At 62.3% G+C, this 23,353-nt stretch overlaps 1 protein-coding gene across 10 annotated transcripts in view; it reads right to left on the reverse strand.

Annotated features, from left to right (window-relative positions):
* MYRF (myelin regulatory factor) overlaps positions 1-21,159 on the reverse strand; it is a 33,876-nt gene extending 12,717 nt beyond the window's left edge. For 5 of the 10 annotated variants that reach the window (XM_060606904.3, XM_060606905.3, XM_060606903.3 and 2 more), the window contains exons 1-8: positions 20,970-21,158; positions 8,541-8,628; positions 8,094-8,357; positions 5,685-5,746; positions 4,467-4,746; positions 3,241-3,491; positions 3,025-3,148; positions 1,105-1,300 (exon numbers count right to left, since the gene is read on the reverse strand). In XM_060606904.3, the coding sequence (XP_060462887.1) occupies positions 1,105-1,300; positions 3,025-3,148; positions 3,241-3,491; positions 4,467-4,746; positions 5,685-5,746; positions 8,094-8,357; positions 8,541-8,628; positions 20,970-21,015 (1,311 nt within the window). In that variant the 5' untranslated portion in view covers positions 21,016-21,158. Of the gene's footprint in view, positions 1-1,104; positions 1,301-3,024; positions 3,149-3,240; positions 3,492-4,466; positions 4,747-4,779; positions 4,968-5,421; positions 5,598-5,684; positions 5,747-8,093; positions 8,358-8,540; positions 8,629-20,969 lie in introns of those variants that run through there. The other 5 variants (XM_060606900.3, XM_060606902.3, XM_060606899.3 and 2 more) reach the window with 3 other exon arrangements.
* Between the last annotated feature and the right edge of the window lie 2,194 nt (positions 21,160-23,353).

The raw sequence follows: 23,353 nt of genomic DNA on the forward strand, positions 1-23,353 counted from the left end.
CCCAGCTGGACCTCCCCGGGAAGAGGGGCGGCCCTCTCTTCCACGAGGGCACAGATAGTCCCATCACTCCCCCACCTCTGCACACACCCACCCACACACGTATTCCACAGAAACACTCACAGCCCCCACGTCCACACCCGCGCACACCCCGACCTCCTCGTACATATCCCAAGCGGTCCTCCATCAACACACACACACACACACACACACACACACACACACACACAAACCCGCTCACTCCCCAGACCCTCTCCCACTCTCACATCCAGTCCCCTTAACCCTTCTGTGAGCACTGGCTGAGCCAGGCCAAGGAGCCGGCTGGGCTCCCAGCACTGAAGGAAACACACCCAGCCGTCCCCCCAGGATAGGCAAGGGCTCCAAATCAACCCCTCCTGGGGGGTGCTGGAGGGGACTCAGGGCAAGTGTCCCCAGGGACCAGGGACCCCAGCAGAGTGACCAGGGAGGCCAAGGAACGGCCTGCCAGGAGAGGAGGGATGGACTGGGCATTCTCAGGGCATCCCAGAGAAACGGAGCTGCTTCCGGAAAGCAGGTGCTATGAACAGGCCCAGATGGTCTGGGACACAGCAAACGGCAGGGCAGGAATGAAAGGCTGGATCCCAAAGGCCTTTGTGGGCTAAGCTTAGAAGTCATGGCTCTTTGCTGGGAGGGCACCAGGTGTCTCGGGGGAGCATGAGCTGAGCGCCAGAGTAGAAGCTGCTGTGGACGTTCAGAGAAGCGGCGGGGGACGGAGGGGGCATGTGGTCTGGTCCAGGGGGAGGCGGAGGGGAGACGTGAGAGGAGGGACCAAGGCGGGCAATGCCCTAGGAGAACAGCCAGGCCTGGTGCGTGAGCCTAGAGCGAGGGGTGAGTTGGCAGGGACTCCATTTGGGGGTGGGGAGCTAAGGCAGCCGACAGAGGAGTCAGGAGAAGCGTCTCTGCTGGGGGTGCAGACTTGGGGTCACAGGGTAGAGAAGAAATTAGGAAGCTTGAGGAGGCTGACGGGGCACAGGGACACTCACTTTGCCTTGGGGTCTCTCAGGCTCCCCCCGGCATTCTTGACTGGCCTCTGCTCCCCTCCCCTCCTGGTTGAGCCCCCAAACCTGCCTTCACTCCGTGCAGTTTCAGGTAGAAGCAGTCAAGGGGCTTGAGGCCTTCGGGCGTCTTGACGTACTTGGGCTCCCCCAGCATGCCGATATAGACTGTCACCTGAAAGTGGTTCTTCTTCTGGCACACGAAGGCGTCGTCGCCCACCGAAAAGTTGAAGCCCTTGTCAGCGTCCACGCGGTAGGTGAGCATGGGCCTGGGGGCAGAGGAAGGGACTCACTGGAGCCGCCGCCCCCCCTCCCCCCCACCAAAGCTGGGCCTGGAATGTTCCTCCTACACGCCTGCATTCCAAAGCAGCTTCCTATCTGGTACCCCCGATCCTCAAACGACTCAGGCGGCTGCCCCCACTTCTCAGAAATGGAAACTGAGTCCCCAGAAGGATTTTGAGCTCAGGTCTGCCTCGGCCAATATTCTTTCCTCTACAAGGCTGGGACCAGCCCACCCTGGTGACGGGGGAGGCAGGGCAAGACCCCTGGGGCCCACCGCCCAGGCGTGAACTCCTGAGGAGGGGGCGCCTCATCACGCTTGGCTCCTTCCCAGAATGCTGCCTGAAGCCCCCTCCCTCACGGGAGATGGGGTGAGAGAGGGTGCGTCTGCAGAGCCTCACTGGCCTGACAGCTGGTTGCCATGGAAACGGTGGAACCAGGCGCCGGCTCTGAGCGCTGGCCCGGCCCCTGCCCACTGGCTTGCTCAAGCCCCCAAAGTCCTCATTCTGACTCTTCCCTCTGCCCAAGTGGGGAGAGGGGCACTCTGGGCGGCCGGGACTCGGCCTCGGTTTACCCGTCTGTTGCTGGGGAAGTATTCCAAGTAAGGATCCTTTGGGGGACCTCTAGGTGGCAGGAAAGGGGGGCAACCGTTGGCCCGTCCTTACCCAGGTCCCCAGGCACAAGCAGTACCCTCCCCAGCTCCCCCGGTGCCTGGGGCCTGCCTGGAGGAGGATGGGAGAAGAGAATGCTTCCAAACTTGGGGGAAGAGTCTGGCTAACTTCTACGGGAAGGCCTGGGGCTCCACCCACCTGCCTGCCCCAGGAGAATACCCCGGAAGTACACGGGCCACTCTGGGGGCCTCAGCTGCCAGCTTCCTGGCCTTAAGGCCTGGAGTGGCAGGGCTGGCCCAGAAAGCATGGTGGTAAGAGTGGGGGGTCCTCACCAGGCCATAAGGGCGGGATCCCTAAAGACGTCTCCCCCAGCCCTGGCAGGGCCTCAAGGGGTACTTCAGCCACTACAGCAGCTGGACCGCCGCCCCCCACTCCCCAGCCCTGAGGGCTTCTGGCTAAGAATCCCACATGGCCTGGGGTACCCGACTCGGGGAGACTGGTCTGTTGCACCCTGCCCAGGCCTGGCAATGTCGCGGGGACTTGGTGAGCGACGCTCTCACCTCCACGGAACTTCGACAAGAGTGAGGGGGGTGGACCCAGAGTGCTCCTGGCCTGGTCCCAGGAAGTTGAATCCACATGGGTGGGTGCTGAGGGAAAGCTAGGAACGCCCGGACAGCCCGTCCTCCCCCACCCCCTCATCCCCCCCCCCTCCCCCGCCAGGGAGGGGGCTGCTGGAAGGGCCCGGCCAACACAGCTTCCTGCTACCTTCCTGGAATGCAGGAGTGGAGGAGGCGGACGAGAGGAGGAGCCAGAGAACACCCATCCACCCACGTCTCCCTGCCTGGGCTCCCACCGGCCCCTCCCTGGTGGACACCACCTTCTGAAGGAGGCCTTGGGCTGGCCCAGAAGTCCGGAACCCCGAGTTCCAGTCCCGGCTCTGCCCCGAGCCTGCTTTTCCACTGTAAACCGGGACCACCCGGTACCCAGTGTGCTCCCAAGCCCCGCTCTAGGACCGTGATGCCAGGGCTGGGGGCGGGGGGCGGGGTCCCCGGATACGGTGACCGGTGACCGGGAGGGGTGGGGGCGGGGCACAGGTCACTCACAGCTCCTTGTAGTTTGCGTCGTACAGCGTTGCCCACTTGTTCTGCTGATGTGGTTGCCACTTGATGGATTGGTAGTTGGGATCCAGGTAGGAGCCACTAAGGCTATCATTGTCCTGCAGGAGACCTGGAGGGAGGGAGCGCCCATGTGGGCCCTGCGCCCCACTCCCCAGCTTCAAGGGTTGGCTCCCTGTGAGGTCCAGCAGGCCAGGCACGTACCTGGTGAGGGTGCACCCGGTGGGTGCCAAGGTGGCGTCTGGACCCGGGCGATGCTGAGGGGCAAGGAGCCGGGGCCGGGGGAGAGTGGGCCCTGGGGAGGCCAGGGTGGGGAAGGGGCTCGAGCTGGGTGCGGGGGCAGGGTCGTCGCGGTCCCGGGCTCCTGTTTGATCATTCCATTCAGCATCTGGGCATTAAGGGTGTTGGGAGGTGATTCGGAGTGCTTCCTCTTCTTGGAGGGGTGTGTGGGGAGCCTGGGGGCGACACGGGTGCAGGTCTCGGGGGGCTGGCTCTTCCTGAGCCCCCTCCCACTAGGCAATAGTCTTCTTCCCCTCTTCAACCTGTTTCAGCAGGATTTACCTAATCCAGAGGACACCTCCTCCAGGAAGCCCCTGGGCTTTACCTTCTCACTGCCGCCCCCCCATCACTCTGTGTTGTCATTCTCTATTTCTGTCACTCCTCTCTTCTCCTGAGATTACAGAATTCAAGGAGGGCAGAGGCCACACCTGACTTGTCGGTGTGTCCCCATCATGCCCGGCGATAGGCCTGGTGCACAGCATCCTCAGAATCGTTTGTGGAATGAACAAGTCGGTCCCTTCCCTGTGGTGTCACTCTCAGTGCCACTCTTCATAGTTGGGGGCTCCACAGAGAGCAGCCTCCACGGTCAGAAACAAGCCACAGAAGGCATGGGCCACGAAGGGTGGGAAGGAGAGTTTCTTGGGGAGGAGGCTGCAGAATCTTGGCTTCAACGAAACCTTTCACGACATCTCAATGTGTAAGATAAATAGATAAAAAGATAATTCTGCTGGTTGGAGTCAGAATGGGGTGCTTGGGTCTATGGCTCACCCTTCCGCAGGAGGCCCAGGACTCCACGATCGGGTTAGAAAGTCCCTGGTGTCTGGGTAAGGATACAGCCTGAGGTTCAAGTCCTGGCTCTGCCCCTTCCTAGCTTCACGACCTGGGCAAGCGTTTCCTCCCCTGGGAGCCCCAGTTTACCTATCTGGGCAATGGGGGTGGCCATGCTCACCAAATAAGGTAGTCGTAAGCGCTTGGCCGTGGCTATAAATCTCCAGCAGGTTTCTGGGCACATATGCATACGTGTGCTGACCCTCATCTCCTGGGGTCAGAGCCTTCTGCCTTCCTGGTTCGTCCCTGTCCGTACCTCCATCTCTGTCCTGCCTTCTGCTGCCCTGAACCCCGACCCCCAAGCCCACCTGCCCGGGTCTTACTCAGCTCCGTGCTGATTCAACAGCTGGTGTAGCATCTGGGACTGCTGTGTGTGGTGGAGATCCGTGGGCACCAGCCCCTGCCCCATGGCAGCGTAGGGGGGCATCGGGGGCTCGGCCTTCATGTACAGGTCCCGCTGCAGGACAGGGTAGTGAGGCGGGGGTGGCGGGGGCGGCGGAGGGCCTGGGAGGTGGGCTGGAGGTGGAGGTGGGTGCTCCAGGCGGGAGGGCACTCCCACGTGGCACAGGGACTCAGGGGTAATGGTGCGCAGGAGATGGGGGTCTGCAGGAGAGATGGGGGGCATCAGAGACCTACCTACATCACGCAGGTTCCCGGGCACCAGCTCTCCCCCCACCGGCAGGGTCTCCTGATTCCCACCTTCTCCTGAACCAAGCCCCGGGGCTGCCCTCCCACCAGCCCCACGTGGGAGGAGGGCTGGGCAGCCTAGAGGCTGGCCACTAGAGGCCTGGGCAGGGAGACAAGACCCTGTCCAGGGGGCGGGCTGCTTCCCCCCCGCCCCCCCCCCCCCGGTCCTAATGGGGTCCTGCCCCCAGACCGGGCTGCCCTCCCTGGGGAGGGCCTACATCCCAAGGTGCTCCCCCAGCCCCCTCTCGGGCCTCATCTTCCTCCGGGCCTCCAGGAGAAGTCTCTCGGGACCCCCAACACAGTCCTGAGGCAGCCCTCCTCCACCAGGAAGCCCCTCCAGCGGGCTCCCAGGGGCCAGCCCCCCAGCTCCCTTTGTTCCCCAGGAGGCATTCCAGAAATGTTTCTGGTAAGATAAACAGAACTCTTGACCCCTCTCTGGGCTGTGGGGAGAAGGCTGCCCGCGCTCCTTCTGTTCTTGGCCACCTGGGGGCCGCTGCACCCCTGGCACCCCCCCAGGGGGAGGTGGGCCCTGCGGGCCGGCGACGCCTGTACTCAGGCTGCACCCACAGCCTTCCCCAGCCGTCCACTTACCGCCGAAGGGCGCGTCCATGATGGCGCAGGCGGGCAGGCGGGTGGCATCACCGGCAGGGACACTTGCTCAGAGGCAGGGCCAGGCTCCCCACCCGCCCGTGGGGAAACAATAGCCAGCGCCGGGGAGTATTTGACCAGCGATAATCTGGGCCTGTTGGGCGGCCGCTGGCCCCCTCCCTCCCTCGCTCCCTCCCTCCCCGATAAGGCCGCCCCAACCACTTGCCCAAACCCCAGAGGGGGAGGGCGGTGCCCGCTGGACTCACCATTCACCTGCTGGGGGGAGTAGGCCTCGGAGCCCGAGTCTGGGGGAGAGTCCGGCAGTGTGCTGCAGGAGCAGGAGGAAGGGGCTGCTGGGCGGGCAGCACTTCGGTGGGGCAGGGTCCCAGAGGCCCTAGAGGCTGGAGGCACTGGGGTCTCCTCGCTCCCGCCCTCAGGGGAATTTCTCTGCACCAGCCACCTTGCCTTGCCAGGCAGGGCCTGGGGCTGAACTCAGGCAGCGGGTTTTGGGCTCCTCCCACCCGGCGTCCCCTCAGACCTACTGGGCACTTGGGGACCAGGAGCCAAGGTCCCCGGTGACGGCACAGGGATTCAAGGACTCCTCCCAGATGCAGAGGCCAGGCTGGCTCCTCCTTCCCACACCCGCTGAAGCCCCACTTTCCAGAAACTCTAAGGGGCTCCAGGGGGCTAAGCCCGGAGAGATTCAGTGGGGGTCACCATGGGCAGGTGTGGGCCAGGCAGGGAGCCAGCTCCGCCAGGCCTGGGTTTATTTTTCTCTTGCAGGTTCTGTTTTATCAGCGGCTCAGGCAAAAGGAACAAACTCAGGCCTGAGAGACCAACATGTCCTGCGCAAGCCCTGCACTCGCCCGCTGAGGGGAGGCTGCGGCCAAGCAGGGATCCCGCTCTTTGGCCGTCCTGGTCCCCGCATCTGGAAAGACTGCCCACCACTGGGCCCAGGCAGCTGCCTTGAGGCAGCGAGCCCTCATGGCCACAGCCCCGGGCTGATTCTAGAGTCCTCAGGCTCCCCTGAACGAGCCACCCACCCAACCCCTCAGGCTAGGCGAGGATGACCCAAAAGGCCACAGGGGCTGAGTTCTCGGTAGCCCTCAAGGCCACTAGGGCTGACTGGGGTCTCTGCCCTGCGACCCCCATCTCCTGCCTGCTCTCTGTACTCCCCTGACCGTGGCCCCCGGTCTCTCTAGTGTGTAAAAGGTCTCTGACACCCTCTGGTCCCTGCAGTGAAACACCCCAAGTCCATGGGACCTTGTATTCTTCCCTCATAACTCTTCGTGTTGCTCATGAGTCCTCGATTTGATGATTTTTTGATTAACAACCCTCTCTCCAATCAGGCCGCGGGATCTACTACAGGAGGGACGTGTTTGTCTTGTCTGGCACCTAGAACAGGGCCCAGAAGGGGCAGGGGCAGGGAGAAGCCCTGGGTCCCTCCCTGGAGCAGCCCGGGCCACATGGTCTCTGTGCAGCTCTGGGCGAGCCCTTTCTCTCCCGGGACGAAGGGCCCCGGTGTGCCATTCGCATCCAGCTGAGGGGGAACAGATCTTTACCGCCAGGCGAGCTGGTTTGGGGGTCCCCCAGGAGCTGGTGCCTGGAGAGGGTTGATAAGCTTCCACAAACAGAGCCACAGGGCACAGCGGCAGGCACCCAGCAGGTGCTTATTACGCGTTAGTTCCCTTTCCTAGTCTTTGCCCTTCAGGGTCTGGGCGTCGGGACAGGTTCGCGGCAGATGTCTGCCCTGCTGTGGCAAAAGCTAACCCCAAACACAGCAGCTCGCCTCCACTGCCTCCCTCAGCAAGCCAGGAGAGCTTCGGTCCCCGCCCCCGCCCCCCCCCACCAGGCACGTCCCCGTGCTTCCTCCCCATATCTCCACAGTCCCGGAGGGGAAAGCATTTTGAACTCAGCAAAGACACTGAGGCCCTGACCGAGGCTGTGGGTCACCCAGCCAGAGGCTGGAAACGGTGGGGCTGAAGGAAGAGCCAGGCTGTGTGAATGGTGACCCGCCCCCAGCACTCTACACTTCTCCTACCCAAAGACAGGGTCCCCTGCTCCTGCGCCAGGCTGGGGAACCCAGAACTTTCTTCGAGCCCCTCTGCAGAACCCAGGAGACCCATGTTCCTGTCTGTCCTCACGAGAGTGTGTCTGTGGGCTGGCGGCCGCGTGCACACAGCCAGGTGACAGCCAGGCCCAGGCTGAGCCCCTGGGTCAGGCTGCTGGCGTGGACTCCTCGGAGAGAGGAGGGAACGGGCCTGGGAGGCTGGCTTGGGTCGGGGGAGCTTCAGGTACCATATCTGTGCCATCGGCCGACCCCCTGTGGCCACAGTAGCTAAGTGCATGAGTGGATGGGCCTGGCCCAGTGAGGGGACTTTGTGTGCCCTGTGCGTGTACATGTGTGTGCTTGCGTGTATCCGTGGAGGCAAACAGCGGTGCCTCCAGGCTCACCCCCTCCCTCCCCTCTTGATGCAGCTGTCAGAGAATTTTCTAGCCCTCATCACTCCCCTGCTCAGGGTCCTCTGTGGCTGCCCAGCGCCTGAGAACAAAGCCGTGAGTCCCTCCTCAGCCACCTCACCTACCCACCCACAGGGCAGGCCTGGGCCAGCACCTCCCAGGCCCGCAGCCACTGCCCCCGCCCCCCACCCCCGTGAGCCTGGCCCCTCACTCACCCTGGGGCATAGGGAGCCTTGGGCTCTGCCTTGATGGGGGGCCCAGAGCCCCCCAGAAAGGGCTTGGGAGCAGTGCCCATGGCATTGTTGTTGTTGCAGTTGAGGGGGGCGCTGTAGCTCGGGGCGGGGAGGGGGCCGTGGCGCCCCGGGGAGGGTCCGCCCCCAGAGGGGCTCAGGTGGTGGCCCCCGCTGGAGCCCGGGATGGCCGGCTGCCCGTGGGGGTAGGAGGCCGCACTGGCTGGAGCAGAGATGTCGGGGAAGCAGCTGTAGAAAAGGGAAGAAGCTCAGCGCCAGCCGGGCCCCCAACCCCTCCCCAGGCCGCCCCCCCTGCAGGGCAGCCGAGTCAGTGGATGGGAAAAGAGGGGGAGCAGGCTTCAGACACCTTCCAGGTGAAAGGTGGAGGCCAGAGGGCGGGGGTGGGGCCAAGGCCGTCTCAGGGCCACTCACAGGTCAGAGGCATCCTCCTTGCTGATGTACTCCTCCAGGATGCTGGTGTCGATGTTGGAGGGCTCCAGGGCACCATTGATGTCGTGGCCTGCAGGGGAGGGGCAGATGTGAGCCAAGGGAGGGGTCCAGCTGGGCCCTCCCCTCCAGCTCTCTGCAGGCTGGACCCCATATGCCCCCAGGCTCCTCCCCATCTGTGTATCTGAGTTCGGGGGTGACGGGTGGGGCGGGGGGGAGAGTCCTTCAGTGTCCATCGCCTGACGTCCCTCCAGGAGGCACCTCATTGGTGACACCTCCCCTCACCCACCAGGCTGCCTGGCATTGTCCGAGGAGGGGAGGGGCCCAGAGCACAGACCTGGGACAGACCAGCCACTTCCTGTGACATGAGCAAGTCCCTCCTCTTGTCTGTAAAATGGGGTAACCGTCCTAAGGTGTTAGGGGGTGCTATGAGGAGGAAGCAAGGTACTTTCCTGAACTGAGTGCCCAGCGGATGCCCACCACCCTTGATGACTGGGCCCAGACTCGATGATTCTGTCCTGTCCTGCCCCCCTCCACATGGCCCAGCTGGTGGGCATGGCTGGGCTGGACCACACATGGGCGGGGGGGAGGGGGGGTCCATGGGGCCAGGGGAGCCTCTGTATCAAGCCCCAGCTGCAGATAGACAGGGAGTGGGGACTGGAATCTGAAGTGCCCAGCCCAGCCTCTTGTAGAGCTCATCACCCCCATAAACAGGGGCCGGGGGGCCCAGCCCTGCCCTGCTGTTCCAGAGGGCCCAGAGAGGCAGGGCTTGCCTGGGCTCACAGCAGGGAATGATGGCGGCCAGAGCTCTGTTCCTACACCACCCTCCCTCCTGGGCCCTCCCTGCTGGCCCCAGCCCCACAGAGGGGAGGGACTCACAGAAAAGGTGCCCAGTGCTCTTGAGCATAAGCAAGAGAGGAGAGGGGGAGGCGCTGGCCTTTCCCCTCCCAGGGTCACCTTGCTGGGGGGGGGAGCAGGAGGGCGGGGTGATAAGGGGGCTGACGTAGGAGATGCGTCAACCCCGATAATGGAGGACGGCCCCACCCACACTGCTGACCTGGGCTGGCCAGCCCCACTGAGGCAGGAGATGCCCCTCCCACAGGCCCCTGGAGCCACGAGCCTGGGGTCTGCACCTCATGCCCTCTCCCTGGTGAGCCCTGGGGACAGTTCAGGCAGATCCACGAACAATTCCCGGCCTTCCTCCTTCCCACTGCGTGACCTTGAGCAGGTCACATACCCTCTCTGAGCCTCAGTCTCCTCATTAGTAAAATGGGGCCATGAAAAGCTAACCTTCCACAGGGTCAAATATGAAACAAGTTAAGGTCTGTAAGGTGCCTGGCATATAATGGGTGCTCAGCAAACCGAGTGGCTGTCCTCACTTTCTAGTCCCCAGAGCCCTGGGGTCCCCGGGAGCCCCTGGCCCAGGCCCCTCCCTGGCCCCAGCCGGTATTTCAAGAATGCTGAGCCCCGCTTAGGTGATTAATGAGTGGCTAAGCCCTCCTAGGAGTCACGCGCTGCCTGGGACAGGCCCTCCTGCTGGCCCCCACCCCTGGCTCACCCAGCTGGGAACCAGGGACACCCAGCAAGCACTGCCAATGGCCATCCAGGGCCCTGTGCGGCCAGGGCACGCGAAGCTTCTCAACCTGGGAGTGACCAGTCTGCACATCGAGGTTCTAGAATGCCCGTCCACGCGCCAGCCCCCACCCCATCCTTCCCTGTTAACTGAAGATCCCGTTTATTGAATGCCTGCTGTATGCCAGGCACTTGTGGGACGAAGGACATTAATAATCACAGGAGTTTATTATATGAGAGCCATCCCGCGGCTTCTCTGTGTGCAGCGTTACTCTTAACCCTCCCGACCTGGAACAGTGATGATGGCAAAGGACAATGATCATGACAGCGGCTCGTGCGGACCAAACGCCTACCAGGTCCCGGCACTGTCGGGTTTATCTACCAATCGTCCCTGCAGACTTAGCGTTACTGGCATCATTTCCTTTTCAGGGAGGTCAAGTGTCTTGCCCAAGGCAGGAGCAGGAGGATTCAACCCAGGCACAGGGGCCTGACTCCACGGCGGGGGGCGGGGGGCGGGGGGGGGGCGGTGGGACGGTGTGGTTGGTGGTCACTGAGACTTCCTGGCCACCCTGGGCTGCCCCACCTGATGGACTGGGGGGTTCCTCAAGGGACGGGGAGGGAGGGGCACTGAAGCGTGACCCCAGCCCTGGCTGCTGAAGCTGCAGGATTTTGAGACTGAACTTGGAATCTGCAGTGAATGATGGGGTGATGGAGTCATGGTGTTGCTCTTTATAATAGGCCAGGCGCCCTCCTCCCCCTCCTCTGGCCAGGAGAACTCCTAATCACCCCCTAATCCTCCTGCCCACCTCCCTTGGGGTGGGGGGGCCTCAGGCAGAGGCATCCTGGGAGACCCTAACGAGAACCAGATGTGGTTGAGGGGAGGAGAGACCCTCCCGTGCCAGGGGCCGGGAGGACCGGGAGGACAGAGGAGGGAGGAGGGAGCCCCTGGGGCAGGGTGGGGGTGGGGCTTGCCAGAGCCCAGAGACTCCTGAGGCCCCAGGAACCCAGGAGAAAGACATCAGAATATCCTTGGGGGTCCCCGCCCTGTTCCCAGAAGGGCCCTGGAACACTCTGGAGCCAACAACAGATATCTGCCAGGCAGGAAGCTAAGGGAGTCCCCCTCCTGCGGATCCTAAGTCCTCCCAGGGGGATGGAAAGGCTGCCCAGGACCCCACCATCCGAAAGTGGCACCACCGGGTCCCAGACCAGCATCAAACCCTCCCACAACTTCCCACTGCTCGGGAAAACCAGAGCCCTCCTTGAGATCCAAGGCAGCCCCTGCCCCCCACTCTGCCTGCCGCCTACAGCCTCGTCTCCTAACCCTGAAACCCTCTGCCTCTCTCCGGCCCGGGGCATTTGCACATACTGTTTCCTCTGCCGGAGGAAAGTCCATTCCTAAGCGCGCTTGAGGTTTGGGGCTTAAATGTAAGTTCCTCCAGGAGGTCACCTCTGATTCCTTCTCTCTTGAGTGGCGGCCTCCTTTCTCCTGGGCTCCTTACTCTGCTGCCTAGTGCAGACCTCACGGGTGGGCAGAGGTCCGTCCACTGCCCACCCGCTGCCCACAGCTTACTCACCGGGTGCCCACACTTTATACGGTTCACGTCTAAGTCCCAAAACAACCCTACAGGAGAGGTGGTTTCCTTGTTCTTCATCTTACAGACGAGGAAGCAGGCTCAGGAAGGAGAAATGCCTTGCCCTTGGCCTACAGGCGTGGGACCTGGGATATGAGACCGGCCCTGCTCTGCCTCTCTGGGATATAAGCATCTAAGCATACAGTAGGCATGCAATAAACGTCCATGGAATGGGTGAGCAAAGTGGCAAGCGAGAACTAGAACCAGGCCTGCCTGCCGCTGGGGACCTCTACCCGGCCGCGCTATGCTCAGGGTCCAGAGCTAGACGGTGGCGGTGGGGGGGGGGGGGGGGGGGGGTGGCTCCAGGTACCGCCCCTGCCCTGCTGAGCTATGTGCCCCAGCTGCTCCTCATTAATTAGGCCCTTTATTACCTGCTTTTAACAGGAACCAGACACTGCCCTGTCCCAGGAGGCTGGGAATAGGGACTATGGGGAAAAGACCCTCCCCTCTTCTCTCCTCCTCGCTTTCAGGCCACCCAGCTGGGCAGAAGAACCGAGGGGATACAGGCCAGGTGCAGGATGAGGGTGTGGGGAGCCCAGGTGGTCTCCCACCCTGGACCCCTCCCTTTCCCCCCTCCTCCCGCTCATGACCACCCCCCCACCAGCTGTGGCCGCTGGCTGAGTCTCGGCCATTGTCCCAGGGAACGGGGGAGGGTGGGGACCCGGCACAGTGGGAGGCTTGTGCCCTGCCCACACCTCCCCCCCAGCCGTCAATGGGGCACTTGTCAATTCATGTCCCAAACATGGCGGAAATCCCGTCGGCCACGTGGCTGTGGGCAGGGGAGGCCAGGGCCTAAGGATGCTGGCCAGGCCTAGCTGATCAGAACCTGGGGCTGACGGGGGCCAAGGCCCAAGCCTGTCCCCGCCATGCTCCTGAGGAGCGATCCCAGGCCTCTGAATCTGAGGGCACCCTGGCTCCAGGCGGATGGCTGGCAGCCAGGATGGCAAGGGGTCAGGGGACTGCTCACCCTAGCACCCCCCATGATGCCCCAAGGGACTCCTAAGGTCAGGGAGGCCTAGCTGCTCATGTGGGTCCCCCTTCATTGTCTTGGACCCTTGGCAAGTGAGCTGACCTCCCTGAGTCTCAGCTCCCTTCTCTCTCAAGTGAAGCAGGGACCCCCGCATCACGGAATAGTCATGAGTCTTTGACGAGATGGTAGGAAAGCTCTTCCCTCCCGGAGGCCATTCCTCAAATATCATTCATTGTTGTTTCCATCTCTCTCGGGGCTCCCCTCTCCTCTCCTGCCCAGGCTGTACCCCTCTCCCCCCAAGCCTCCCCTCCTAACTGCGTATCTGCTCCAGAGAGCCTCTGGGGGGGCCTCCAACTTCCTCCTGAGTCCCTCTGAACCATGACCCGTCCGCTGATATTCCGGTGCATACAGAGCCAAGTCCGGCCTCCAGACTTTGGCTCTAGCCCCCCACCTCCACCCCGGCGGGTTAGCCTTCTGTGACCGCCTGTCTGCCCCAGCAGCCCCTCCTCAATCACAGAGGGCCCCCAGTACTGTCACTTATATCCCAATATTGACTAAGTTACTCAACATGCTCCAAACTAGTTCACTCTGGGACCGGGCACAGTAGGCTCTCACCTCCTTTGGTTTGAACTTTCTATCTTTATTAATATGATCAGTGATTAATACAATCACTGCTAGCCGTCCCCGCTTCAGGCTTCAACTTATGACCAGAGCCTTCTCACACACAACGTCTTCAGGTCAGATGCTTGATTTTGCAAGCCACCCTTTGCATTTTGCATCAAGTCCCCGGTTAGCTTGGGGCTGAATGATAAGGATATGGCTCTTAAGCCACTGCCATCAGGTCCTTCGATCTGAGCCACCGTTGCCTTTACTCCCTCTCAATTTCTTGCCAAAAAATGCAGAAGAACCTCATCTCCTCCAGGGGACCTGGAATCTTTAGCTACCCTTGGGCTATACCTATGTTCTCCCTTGGTCCCCACACTTGTGGGGTAGCCACGGGCTACCACTCTGTCCTCAGGTCGACGCAAGGCTCACAGTCCCAAGATGCTCCCAAGCCAGGTCCAACAGAACTGAGCCCAGAAGCTGCAACCTGTTCTGTGTATGGGAACCCACACGCGTCCCCAGGGATCTTCAGTTTGCTCTGGGGACCCCCAGCCCTGAGTCTACAGGGCCAAGTTAGCTCCCACCCGATGGCCCCATCCCTCTCCCACAGGGACCAGGGACCACAGAAGCAGAGTGGAGACCCTGCAGCTTGGGGGGAAGGCCAGTGACTCACGTCCATCTGTATTCACACACCAGCACGTCCCACACACAGGTGTGTGCCCAAGGGCCCAGTGACGCACACATGATCTCGTACAGACGCACAGGCACACATACACACACACACGGGGGCTTACCCTTCTCATGCTGACACACACGTGCACACGCCGGCAGGCTCCACTTGTGCCCATTCATTCATCCATTCAAACGATCAATGAGCATATATCATGTGTCAGGCACAGTGCTTGGCTCTGGTACGATAATGAACAAAACAAAACCTCCTGCCCACAAGGAGCTGACATTCTGGAGGCAGAGTCAGAGGACTGGATGGGTAAAAACCCATAGCATTTAGAAGGTGACAAATGCTATGGAGAAAATAAAGCGGAGGGAGGGAGTTGGGATGGCAGGAGGGCAGGGATGCGCTGCAATTTTAAATAGGACAGTCAGGGACGGCCTCGCTGAAAAGAGCTAGGAAGGTGGTGAGCCACGTGGACACCTGAGAAGAGCATTCCGGGCCCATAGGGAGCCAGTGCAAAGGCCCTGAGGCATGAGCATGCCTGTGCATGTTCACATACTAGCACATTTCCCAGACTTGAACACGGGTGCACACAAGCGCTCACTGACCCAATGGCAGGCCCAGGCCAACCCCCCTCCCGATCAGGTCTAGCTGGAGCCAGATCCAAAAGAGCCAACTCAGTGTCACAGACTCCCAGCTGCCCCCTCCCCTCCCCCAGGCCACAGACCGCGGGGGTGGGGGGGAGAACCACAGAGTGGGGAAGACAGCTCAGGGACTGAGATGGCGAAGAGGGCAGTGAGAGAAGGCCCCAAGGGAGCAAGGGTCCCCAAACTCCATGGAGGGACAGAGGCCGTGGCCGTGCAGCCTGAGGGCTGGAGAGCCCTAGGTCCTACAGAGACAGGGCTTTCCCCCTGATGCAGGCTGGAGGCAGGCAGAGGACAGGACGCGCTGGAGCAGCCATATGCCAGGCCAGGGGAGGCTCTGGACCCCACTGCCCCCATCCCAGCCGGCGTCGTGCCCTTCCCTCCCCTCCCCCTCCAGGCCTTGGCCGTGGGGTCTCACTGCTTGCGTCACACAGCCTTGACCGGACGCGTGAGGACTCTGAGGGTCCTAGAGGTCAAGCGGCTGAATGGAAGTCACCTCACCCAGCCACTGGCGGTGGGTCAGGAACCTCAGCTCTGGAGGACAGTCTCCTGACCCAGGATCCCGCTTCTGCCCTGCTGCGGCCACCCTGAGCGAGCCTGACCCGTCTCCTTCCTCTCCTGCCTCGGCACCTCCGTCTCAGAAATAAGAGGGCACCACTCCGCTCCCACAGAGCCCCAGGACTCCCGGGGAGGCCGCTTATGCAAAAACCTCCGGCCTGGGTGCGGCAGGCAAAGACAAAGGACAGTCAGCCCCTTCCCCTTCCCCATCCCCCCACACCCCTCCCTGCCAGCCCAAGGCCCAAGTTCCCCATCTCCGAGATGCAGGGTGGGACCCCAGCTGGAGGCTGGAAGGAGCGCCAGACCTGCACGAAGCTGGGTCCCTGCGTGCAGAGTGCATTCAACGAGGCTGGGAGAAGCGGCCCAGAACGGGTGAGGGGCTTTCCCCAAAGCACACAGCGCCAGCCACAGGCCCCGGCCCAAGGTGGGGCACCGACCTACGCCCGCGCGTGAATCGACAAATCCTCAAAGTGGGGAGCAGAATACCTACAGTGAGCCTGTCGAACTCGGCTGGGCAAGCCCCTTGGGACAATAATCGCAACCCAGGCTGCCGCAGTCCCCACAGAAACCCTGAGCAGTGGGTACTGTGACCCCAAGTGCATTCCCATTTTAAGGATGAGAAAGTGGAGGCACAAAGGAGTGCGGTGACAAGCCCAGGAGAAGGGCGGTGGGCAGGCAGCGGAGCCAGCGACAGACCCTGGCAGCGCCCCTCTCCAGTGAGTGCATCAGGCCATTACACCACCCAACACCTGCCCCTAACCCTGGGGCTACCCACACCCAGGGGCAGTGGGGGCTGAAGACTTTCATAGGGGAGGCGAGGTCCCCCCCATACACACCCAGGCTGTGAGGGAAACTGAGGCCCAAAAGAGGGGGCCGTGATGAGGAAGAAGGTGGAAGAAAGGGCAGGCAGCCTGGGTAGGGCAGGGCCACCCCCGGTTAATGATCCAGTTAATGATTTCTGCTCCCCGTTCTTATCAGAGGGCAAAGTCCAAGGGCAGCAGCCAATCAGAGTCCTGCCGGGCTGTTACCCAGCAGCCTCAGCTGCCAGAACCCCCTAGTCCTGCGAGCCCTTGGGAGTCAGGGAGTGGGGGCCAGGTCCCTAGGAGGAGGCCATTCTGTCCAGAGACACCTGTCTTTCCCCCAGATACTCTGGCCCTGCCTGAGACCCCAAGGGGCACTCTGCCAAGTCCCCAGACTCAGGAGAGGCCCTGAGGCAAGCAGGTTGGGAAAGGCCTGCACCTCTCCCCCCGCACTGACCCCAGGCCCTCCCAGAGAGCTGGCGTCCTGGGGTGCACCCCCCACCCCACCTTTGTTCACATAGCCATCGTGGCCTCCAATGACCCTGAGAACATTTCCTGCCCTCTCCCTTGCCCGGCCCATGTGGCCCCGCGCTGGGTGTTGGGGACACGGGGATGAGTCAGACCCCCCACTATTTATTTCCCCTCTGGTTGGACTCAGGGGCTGGGGAGGTAGGGCTGGGGAGGGACTCCTTCAGAGGGCTCCAGGGGGACTCAGAAGGCACCCCATCTCATATTCCTGACAATCAGGGGTCCGGCTGCCTCCCCCATCCGCCTCCTCCCTGGTGCACTGCAGAGACAGACAGACAGACAGGCTGATATGGGGCACAGCGCCACACGATAACACATCCCAACTCTGCCCCAGACTCCTGTTGAGGGTGGGCATCCTTGCCCAAAAGTCATCAGGTGGCCTTCCCCCGTGGCCTCCTCCTGCCCTCTGGAGGCAGAGATGCTGGTCCCCACAGGAAGGCCACCCTTCCTCCCCCAAGGCCCTGGGGGCAGAGGAGAGAGTAGGGGGGTGGTCCTTGGTATCAGCTCTGCTTAATGCTGGCTAACTCCCCCCTCTCGGAGCTGCAGTCTTGGCCCCGGGGAAAGGGGACCCGTGCCAGCCCCTCCCTCAAGAGGCTTTCAGATCAGGACCCTGGTGCTCTGGGGGGCTGTGGGGAGCCCAGCCGCCCCCACCCCCTGTGCATCGGGAGTCCACGAGTTTGTCTCTGTTTGGTGGCTAAAAAGAACCTCGCTGGGGGGCACCTGGGTGGCTCAGTTGGCTAAGCGTCGGACTCTTGGTTTCGGCTCAGGTCATGATCTCACGGTTTGTGAGTTTGAGCTCCACATCGGGCTCTGCGCTGACCGCGCGGAGCCTCCTTAGGATTCTCTCTGTCCCTCTCTCTCTGCCCCTCCCCCTCTCGCTGTCTCTGTCTCTCTCTCTCTCAAAAATAAATAAATAAAAACTTAAAAAAAAAAAAAAAAAGAACCTTATCAGAAGCCCCTGCTCTGATCCAATCCACCTGCCTACTCCAGGAGAGGACATGAGACCAAAGAAGGGAAGTCACCGGCCCAAGCCGCCCATCGGGCCTTGAAGGAGCGGAAACTCAGCCTCCCACCTCCAGCCCTTGTGGGGCTCTAGAGGCCGAGTGGAGGTCCCCCAGCCTTTCAAAGGTCTTTTCAGCACCTCCTGGAAGCCCAGTTCCCCTCAGGCTGTAAGGCTTTCTCCACAGCACCTGTTTTTTGGGGCCAGGCAGGTGGTGGACGGCAGGGGGCGGGGGGGGGGAATGTGCCCCTGGAACCAGACTTGGGCACCCTCCACCTTGTATGCTCAAAAACATCCCTCCTTCCCAGGGCTGGGAGACAAGGCTCAGCAGATCTGAAAGTATCATCAAGACCTTCCCTGCCACCCCCTCCTGTCTGGCAGGTGAGGAAAAGGGGCCCAGAGAGGGTGAGAGCTCAGCACAGGGTCACAGAGCTCTCAGCGGCAGGGGCCGAGTTGGCCCCAGAGCCTCTAAGGTTCTATCGGGATCTGCTGATGCTGTCTTGGCCCTGTCCCTGACTAGGTTCTGGGAACCCAAGGCCCCACCCGATCAGGATGAGAGGAATATACCTGCCAAGGCGACGCTGTTACCTGCCGGGACCCAGTGCATCCTGCCTGGAGGGTCCCCTCTCTGCAAGGCCCTGTGCCCGCCGATCCGGGCGGCCGTAGCCTCCTTCTAGGGGATTAGCAGGGCGGTCACGGGGGCCCGGCTGTACCAGCCTGGAGGGGCCGCCCCGTCCCAGCCTCCCACCCGAGGCCCAAAGCGCCTTAGCCCCCCAGCCCACCACCCTGGGGTGGGGCACAGCCTGGCTCACTGCACAAGGCAGGACCCAGGACATGTGCTGGGTGTTCCTAGAGAGGGGCGATGTCAGACAAGGGGTCTCGACAGGCCCCTGCCCTTCAGCAAAGCCCTTTTCCAGCCCAGAGCTGAAGGCACAGACCCTGCCTGTCGTGCCCACTGTCCACAGAGAGTGACCAAGGCCAAGCTAGCACCAGGACGAGAACTCAGGTTCCAGCCCCAAGTGCGAGAGTTCAGGAACGACGTACCCACATGCTCAACACTCACTTGCTTTCACACTCACACTCATGAACACACTCGGGCCTGTCCCCCACGCACCATGGAACACCTGATCCCTGCCAGGCTTTCCCCTCCCAAGTGGCCAGGGAGAGTCCTAACCCTTAGCACCCGCCCACCTTCCCCCCCATCTCAGGCTCTGGGAACACTTCTCCGGCCCCTGGCTCCCTCCACCCACCTCAGCTGGCAGCCCCACACCCCCACCCCTGCTCCCCACAGACATTCTTGAGTCTCCTCTTATCTCTCCGGAGGGAGCAGCACAGCCTCCCTGCCAGGCCGGCCGCATGGCTGAGCTGTGGCGTCAGCCCCCACCCCCCACCCACGGCCAGGAAGGAAAGTTTGGCTCAGGAGGTGGGGAGCCTGGGCCAGCCGGGCCCACCCCTCTGCCTGGGGCACGGGGTCCTGTAGGAAGCAATGGGGGGGGGGGCTGGCCCCTGGGTCATCCAGGGTATCTAGCCAGCTCAGGGCACCCCCAAAACAATACCCCCAAGCAAGGAGCAATGTCCCTTTCCTGCTTCCCCAGGGGCCTCCAGCCCCCTTGAGGGTTCATAAAGGATGAACAGCATCTAGAGAGAACAAGTCACCTGGGAGGTGACTGCCTAGGACCCTCAAATGGCCCAACCACCTCAGGATCAACCATTTAACCTAGTCCAAGCCTGATTTCTTGGGGTCCGGGTCTGCTGGGGTGTCCACAACCCTGAAGTGAGGAGGCCCGGGGCTAGGGATGTCCTCACAGACTCAGCAAACAGGAGTGGACAAAGGCTGCTACCCCCCAAGTCACAGAAAGGGTGACGCTGAGGCAAAGAAAGGCCTTCCTTTCTCCCTCCTGGACACCAAAGGTATCGGGGTACGAGGCTTGAGCCTCGGGCCACGATTCGCGGCTCTGCAGCCAGACGGCCCCAGCACCGTGGTGCCCCGTGGACCACCCCACCCCCAGAGGCAGGTTCCCACTGAGGAGGATGTGGGCTTAGGGACTGGAGAGAGGGTAGGGACAGAGGCTTGGCTACCCGAGTTGGTGGCGAGGAGCACAAGAGGGGCCAGAGGGTCTGGCTAGATGTTCCCGTGAGGGTCTGAGAAGCAGAGTGGGCTGGGAGATGTCAGCCTGCACCTCTGCCTCCTCCTCCCACACTGTCCCATCCCTCCTGAATCCAGCACCCTGGAGGAGGGGGACAGACCTGGAGGAGGGGCAGAGGCTACTCAGGAAGAGGGGAGGACAGTCTGGTTAGATGCAGGAGCAGATCTCCAAAACCACAGTGTGGGGTGGGGGGGTGGGGAGCAGGGGTAGAAGAAAATACTGTAGGGTGTGTGTAGATCCCAGCCCCGGGGAGGGTCCTATCAGGGTCGAGGCGAGGCGGTGAGGTCATTCCTGGGGTGGGGAGCAACGGCCAGAGGAGGCAGGGCTCCAGGGACAGGTGTGGGTGAAAGAGCCCCGAGGAATCTCAGAGGGCCGGCAGGATGCAGTTCACAACTTTGGGAGGGTCTCAGGGCGCAGAGGTGGCTGGCGGCAGGGATGCGGACTTCAAGAAGGTTCTAGCCCCGGAAAGCCTTTGGGGGTGGGGGGAATCCAGCCCACGGAGGAATGTTGGGGAGGGGTTCCAAGCCCCGGGCAGGGGAGGGGTAGCTGCTTCAATGGGAATTTCAGCCTTGCGGGAGAGAGCAGCCTTGCAGAAAGCGGCTGACAGTCTTGAAGGGGGTCCTAGTCTCAGAGAAGCACAGTGGGGAGGTCTCAGCTCCTAGGAGTCAGGCTGGGGGTAGGGTGTCCGCTTGAATGGGACCCAGGGGCCTGAATCTCTAGGCAGGGGGCCCAGACTCTGGAAGGCATGCTGGGGGCTGGGGTACCAGCCTAAGAGGCATGGAAGATCCTGGAAGGCATCCTGGGGTTCCCGCCTCAAAGGGGGTCTGGGAGTCTGGGTCTGTACGCGGTTCCAGGGAAGCACAGTAAAGGGTCCCCAAACTCGGGAAGGGCACTGGGGGTGGGAAGTGTCAGATTTTAGGGGGCGGGGGATTGCAGATCCTGGGAAGCATTTAGAAGGAAGGACCAAGCATGGAAGGGGAGGCAGCTTCAAGGAAGTTGTGCGCTGCGGGGAGCAGGGAGGGGGTGCCCAACTTTGGTGGAGGTGGGCAGTAACCTCCAGGAGACTCCCAGCCCCGGGAGCCAGCGCGGCAGGCTGGTGCCAGCCTGGGGGGGTTGGGGTGGGGGGCGCCCGGCCCAGAGGAGGCATCCTGGGGAGTCCCGGCGTGGTGGAAGCATAGTCGCGGGTCCCGGGCCCCGGAGGGATCGGCCCGGGGGTTCCCAGCGCGAGGCGGGTCGCCGTCCTCCCCCCCCTTCGCCGCCCCCCCCCCCCCCAACCCCGGTCCCTCACCTTCGAAAAAGCGCTGCAGCGCCTCCGTCTCGTCCACCACCTCCATGTCCGGCCTGCCCGGCGCGCACTCCGCCCCGGCCCCGCTACAGCCCGGCCCGGGGGCGCGGCATCGCCGGCGCGGCCCGCGCGACAGTCCCGGCTCGGCTCCGGCTGCGGTCCCGCCCGGCCCGCCTCCGCGCTCGCCCCTCGCGCGGCCCTGGCCCGGCCCCCGCCCGCCCCCCGCGCCCCGCCCGCCGCGCCCTGCGCCCCCTGCCGGCCGGGCCCGCGCTGCAGCCCCGCGGCCGGGGGAGCCGCGGGGTCCTACCGGGGTTGGGGGGCGCGTGCGGGCCGGGCAGGGGCGGGGTGGCGGGGGCCGCGGCCACGCCCTGCCCCGTAGTCCCCGGCCTCCCCTCGGGCAGGGGAGGGTAGCAGGATTCTGAATCTTAGTCTCAGAGCAAACCTCAGAAGGCACCCCCTTTCCTCCCCTTGCCCACCCCCACCTCAGCAAGAACACCAACCCACATCCGGTGAACACTGTGTCAGACTCGCAGTCGGGACGTCACAGGTGTCAAGTTACCTCGTTTGACCCTCTCAGGTGTCCCACCAAGGAGATACGGTTATGGGCCTTTTCCAGATGAGGAAACTGAGGCTCAGTGATGCTCAGGACTGTCGGAGGAAGCGCTGCCCTGTGTAACTTTTCCGTGACGATGGAAACGTTCCCTGCCTTGTCCAGCGTATGGAAGCCACTGGCCACATGTGGCTCCTGAGCGCTTGGAATGTGGCTAGGGAGGCTGAGGAACTGCCTTTTCCATTTTATTTCATTTCAAGCAGGTCAGATTCGTTTTTGTTTTTGTTTTTAATGCTTATTTACTATTTTTGAGAGAGAGAGAGAGAGAGAGAGTGTGAACGGGGGAGGGACAGAAAGAGAGGGAGACACAGAATCCGAAGCAGGCTCCGGGCTCTGAGCTGTCAGCACAAAGCCCGATGCCGGACTCGAACTCATGAACTGTGAGATCTTGACCTGAGCCGAAGTCAGATGCTTAACCGACCGGAGCAAGGAGTTCAAATTTAAATGACCGTGTGTGGCTGCGGTGTTGGACAGCACAGATCTAAAGATTTCGAGGTAATTGGGGTCAAAGGCAGCATTCGGAGCCAGATCCTGGCTGGCCTGGAACACGGCCTCTCAGTCACTGTTTCCCTGTGTGCTGGTGTGAGGCCCGAAGGTTCTACCTCCTAAACCCACCATCCCCGTCTCTCTGTCTCCACTTCAGGGGCACCTCCTCGTCTCTATTCTGCCCAACTGCACTGCCTCTCCCCTCAGTGATGGGCTCCAGAACCTCCCAAACCACTCTTTTGGAAATGTAAATCAGATCATGTTGTTCCTTTGCCAAAATCAGTAGTTTCCCCTTGCGTTCAAAACAATAGCTAAACCTCTTGCCCTGGTTCCTGAGGCCTCGTACGATCTGCCCCAGCCTACACCACTGCCCTCAGCTCCTGCTCTTCTCTCCACCGAGGCCTCCTTGCCGTCACTCGAACACGCCAGGCACGCCTCTGCCCTGCGTGCTGTTCCACCTGTCTGTGATGCTTGTCCCCACATGACTGGTTCCTTCTCAGGAGTCAGGTCTTGGATCGGTCATCACATCTCTGACCACCCTACCTAAAGCAGTTCCCCCTACCTACCTTTCTTTCTCACCGTGTACAAGACTTTTACTTAGTTTTTGTGATTACCCTTCTTGCTGTAGATTGGAAGCTCTGTGAGGGTAAGAGATTGTTCTCGCTCGGTCACCGCTCTAGCTTCAACGCCAAGAAACACTACCTGGGACGCAGTGCGGGCTCGGTAAACGTACATGGAACGAATGTAGGATGATGGCGTCTTCCAACTGCGGAACACCTCTGACGCTTTGGAAGCCGAGAATTGTGGCATCTTGGACCCAGCGCACGGTCTCACGACGGAGCGGAGTTGCCCATAGCCTCCTGGGATCCCGAGATCCGGCAAGTCAGAGCTGGGAAACCGAGCCCACCTGACCACCGTTTGACAGATGGAGGGACCTACCCCAGGGGGGTAGGAGGACGGCCGGCAGTTGGAGATGCCAGCCCGGCCAGCCGAGCGCGCACCACGCTGATGGCCCCCCAGACGAGCATGGGGGGACACGAGCCGGGCTGCTCAGTGGGCATGGGCGTGGGAAACTGCTCCCACCCAGGCAGCCCTCCCCATCCTCGGGGGCCAGCCATGGGGGAGGGGCGGCCGGTGCCAGAGCCCCAGATGTGGCCCAGTCAGCAGGCCCGCGGTGGCCCACCGAGGAGGGTCAATGCCACGACAGTTCTGGGGCTGGGGGAGGGGGCGCCCAGGCCGGCGGACGCCTCACAATGAGGTTTTGTCCCTGCGGGGGCCGCTCTCCGAGCTG

The sequence above is a fragment of the Panthera onca genome, chromosome D1 (genome assembly GCF_046562875.1).
Source record: "Panthera onca isolate mPanOnc1 chromosome D1, mPanOnc1 haplotype 2, whole genome shotgun sequence".
NCBI lineage: Eukaryota > Metazoa > Chordata > Mammalia > Carnivora > Felidae > Panthera > Panthera onca.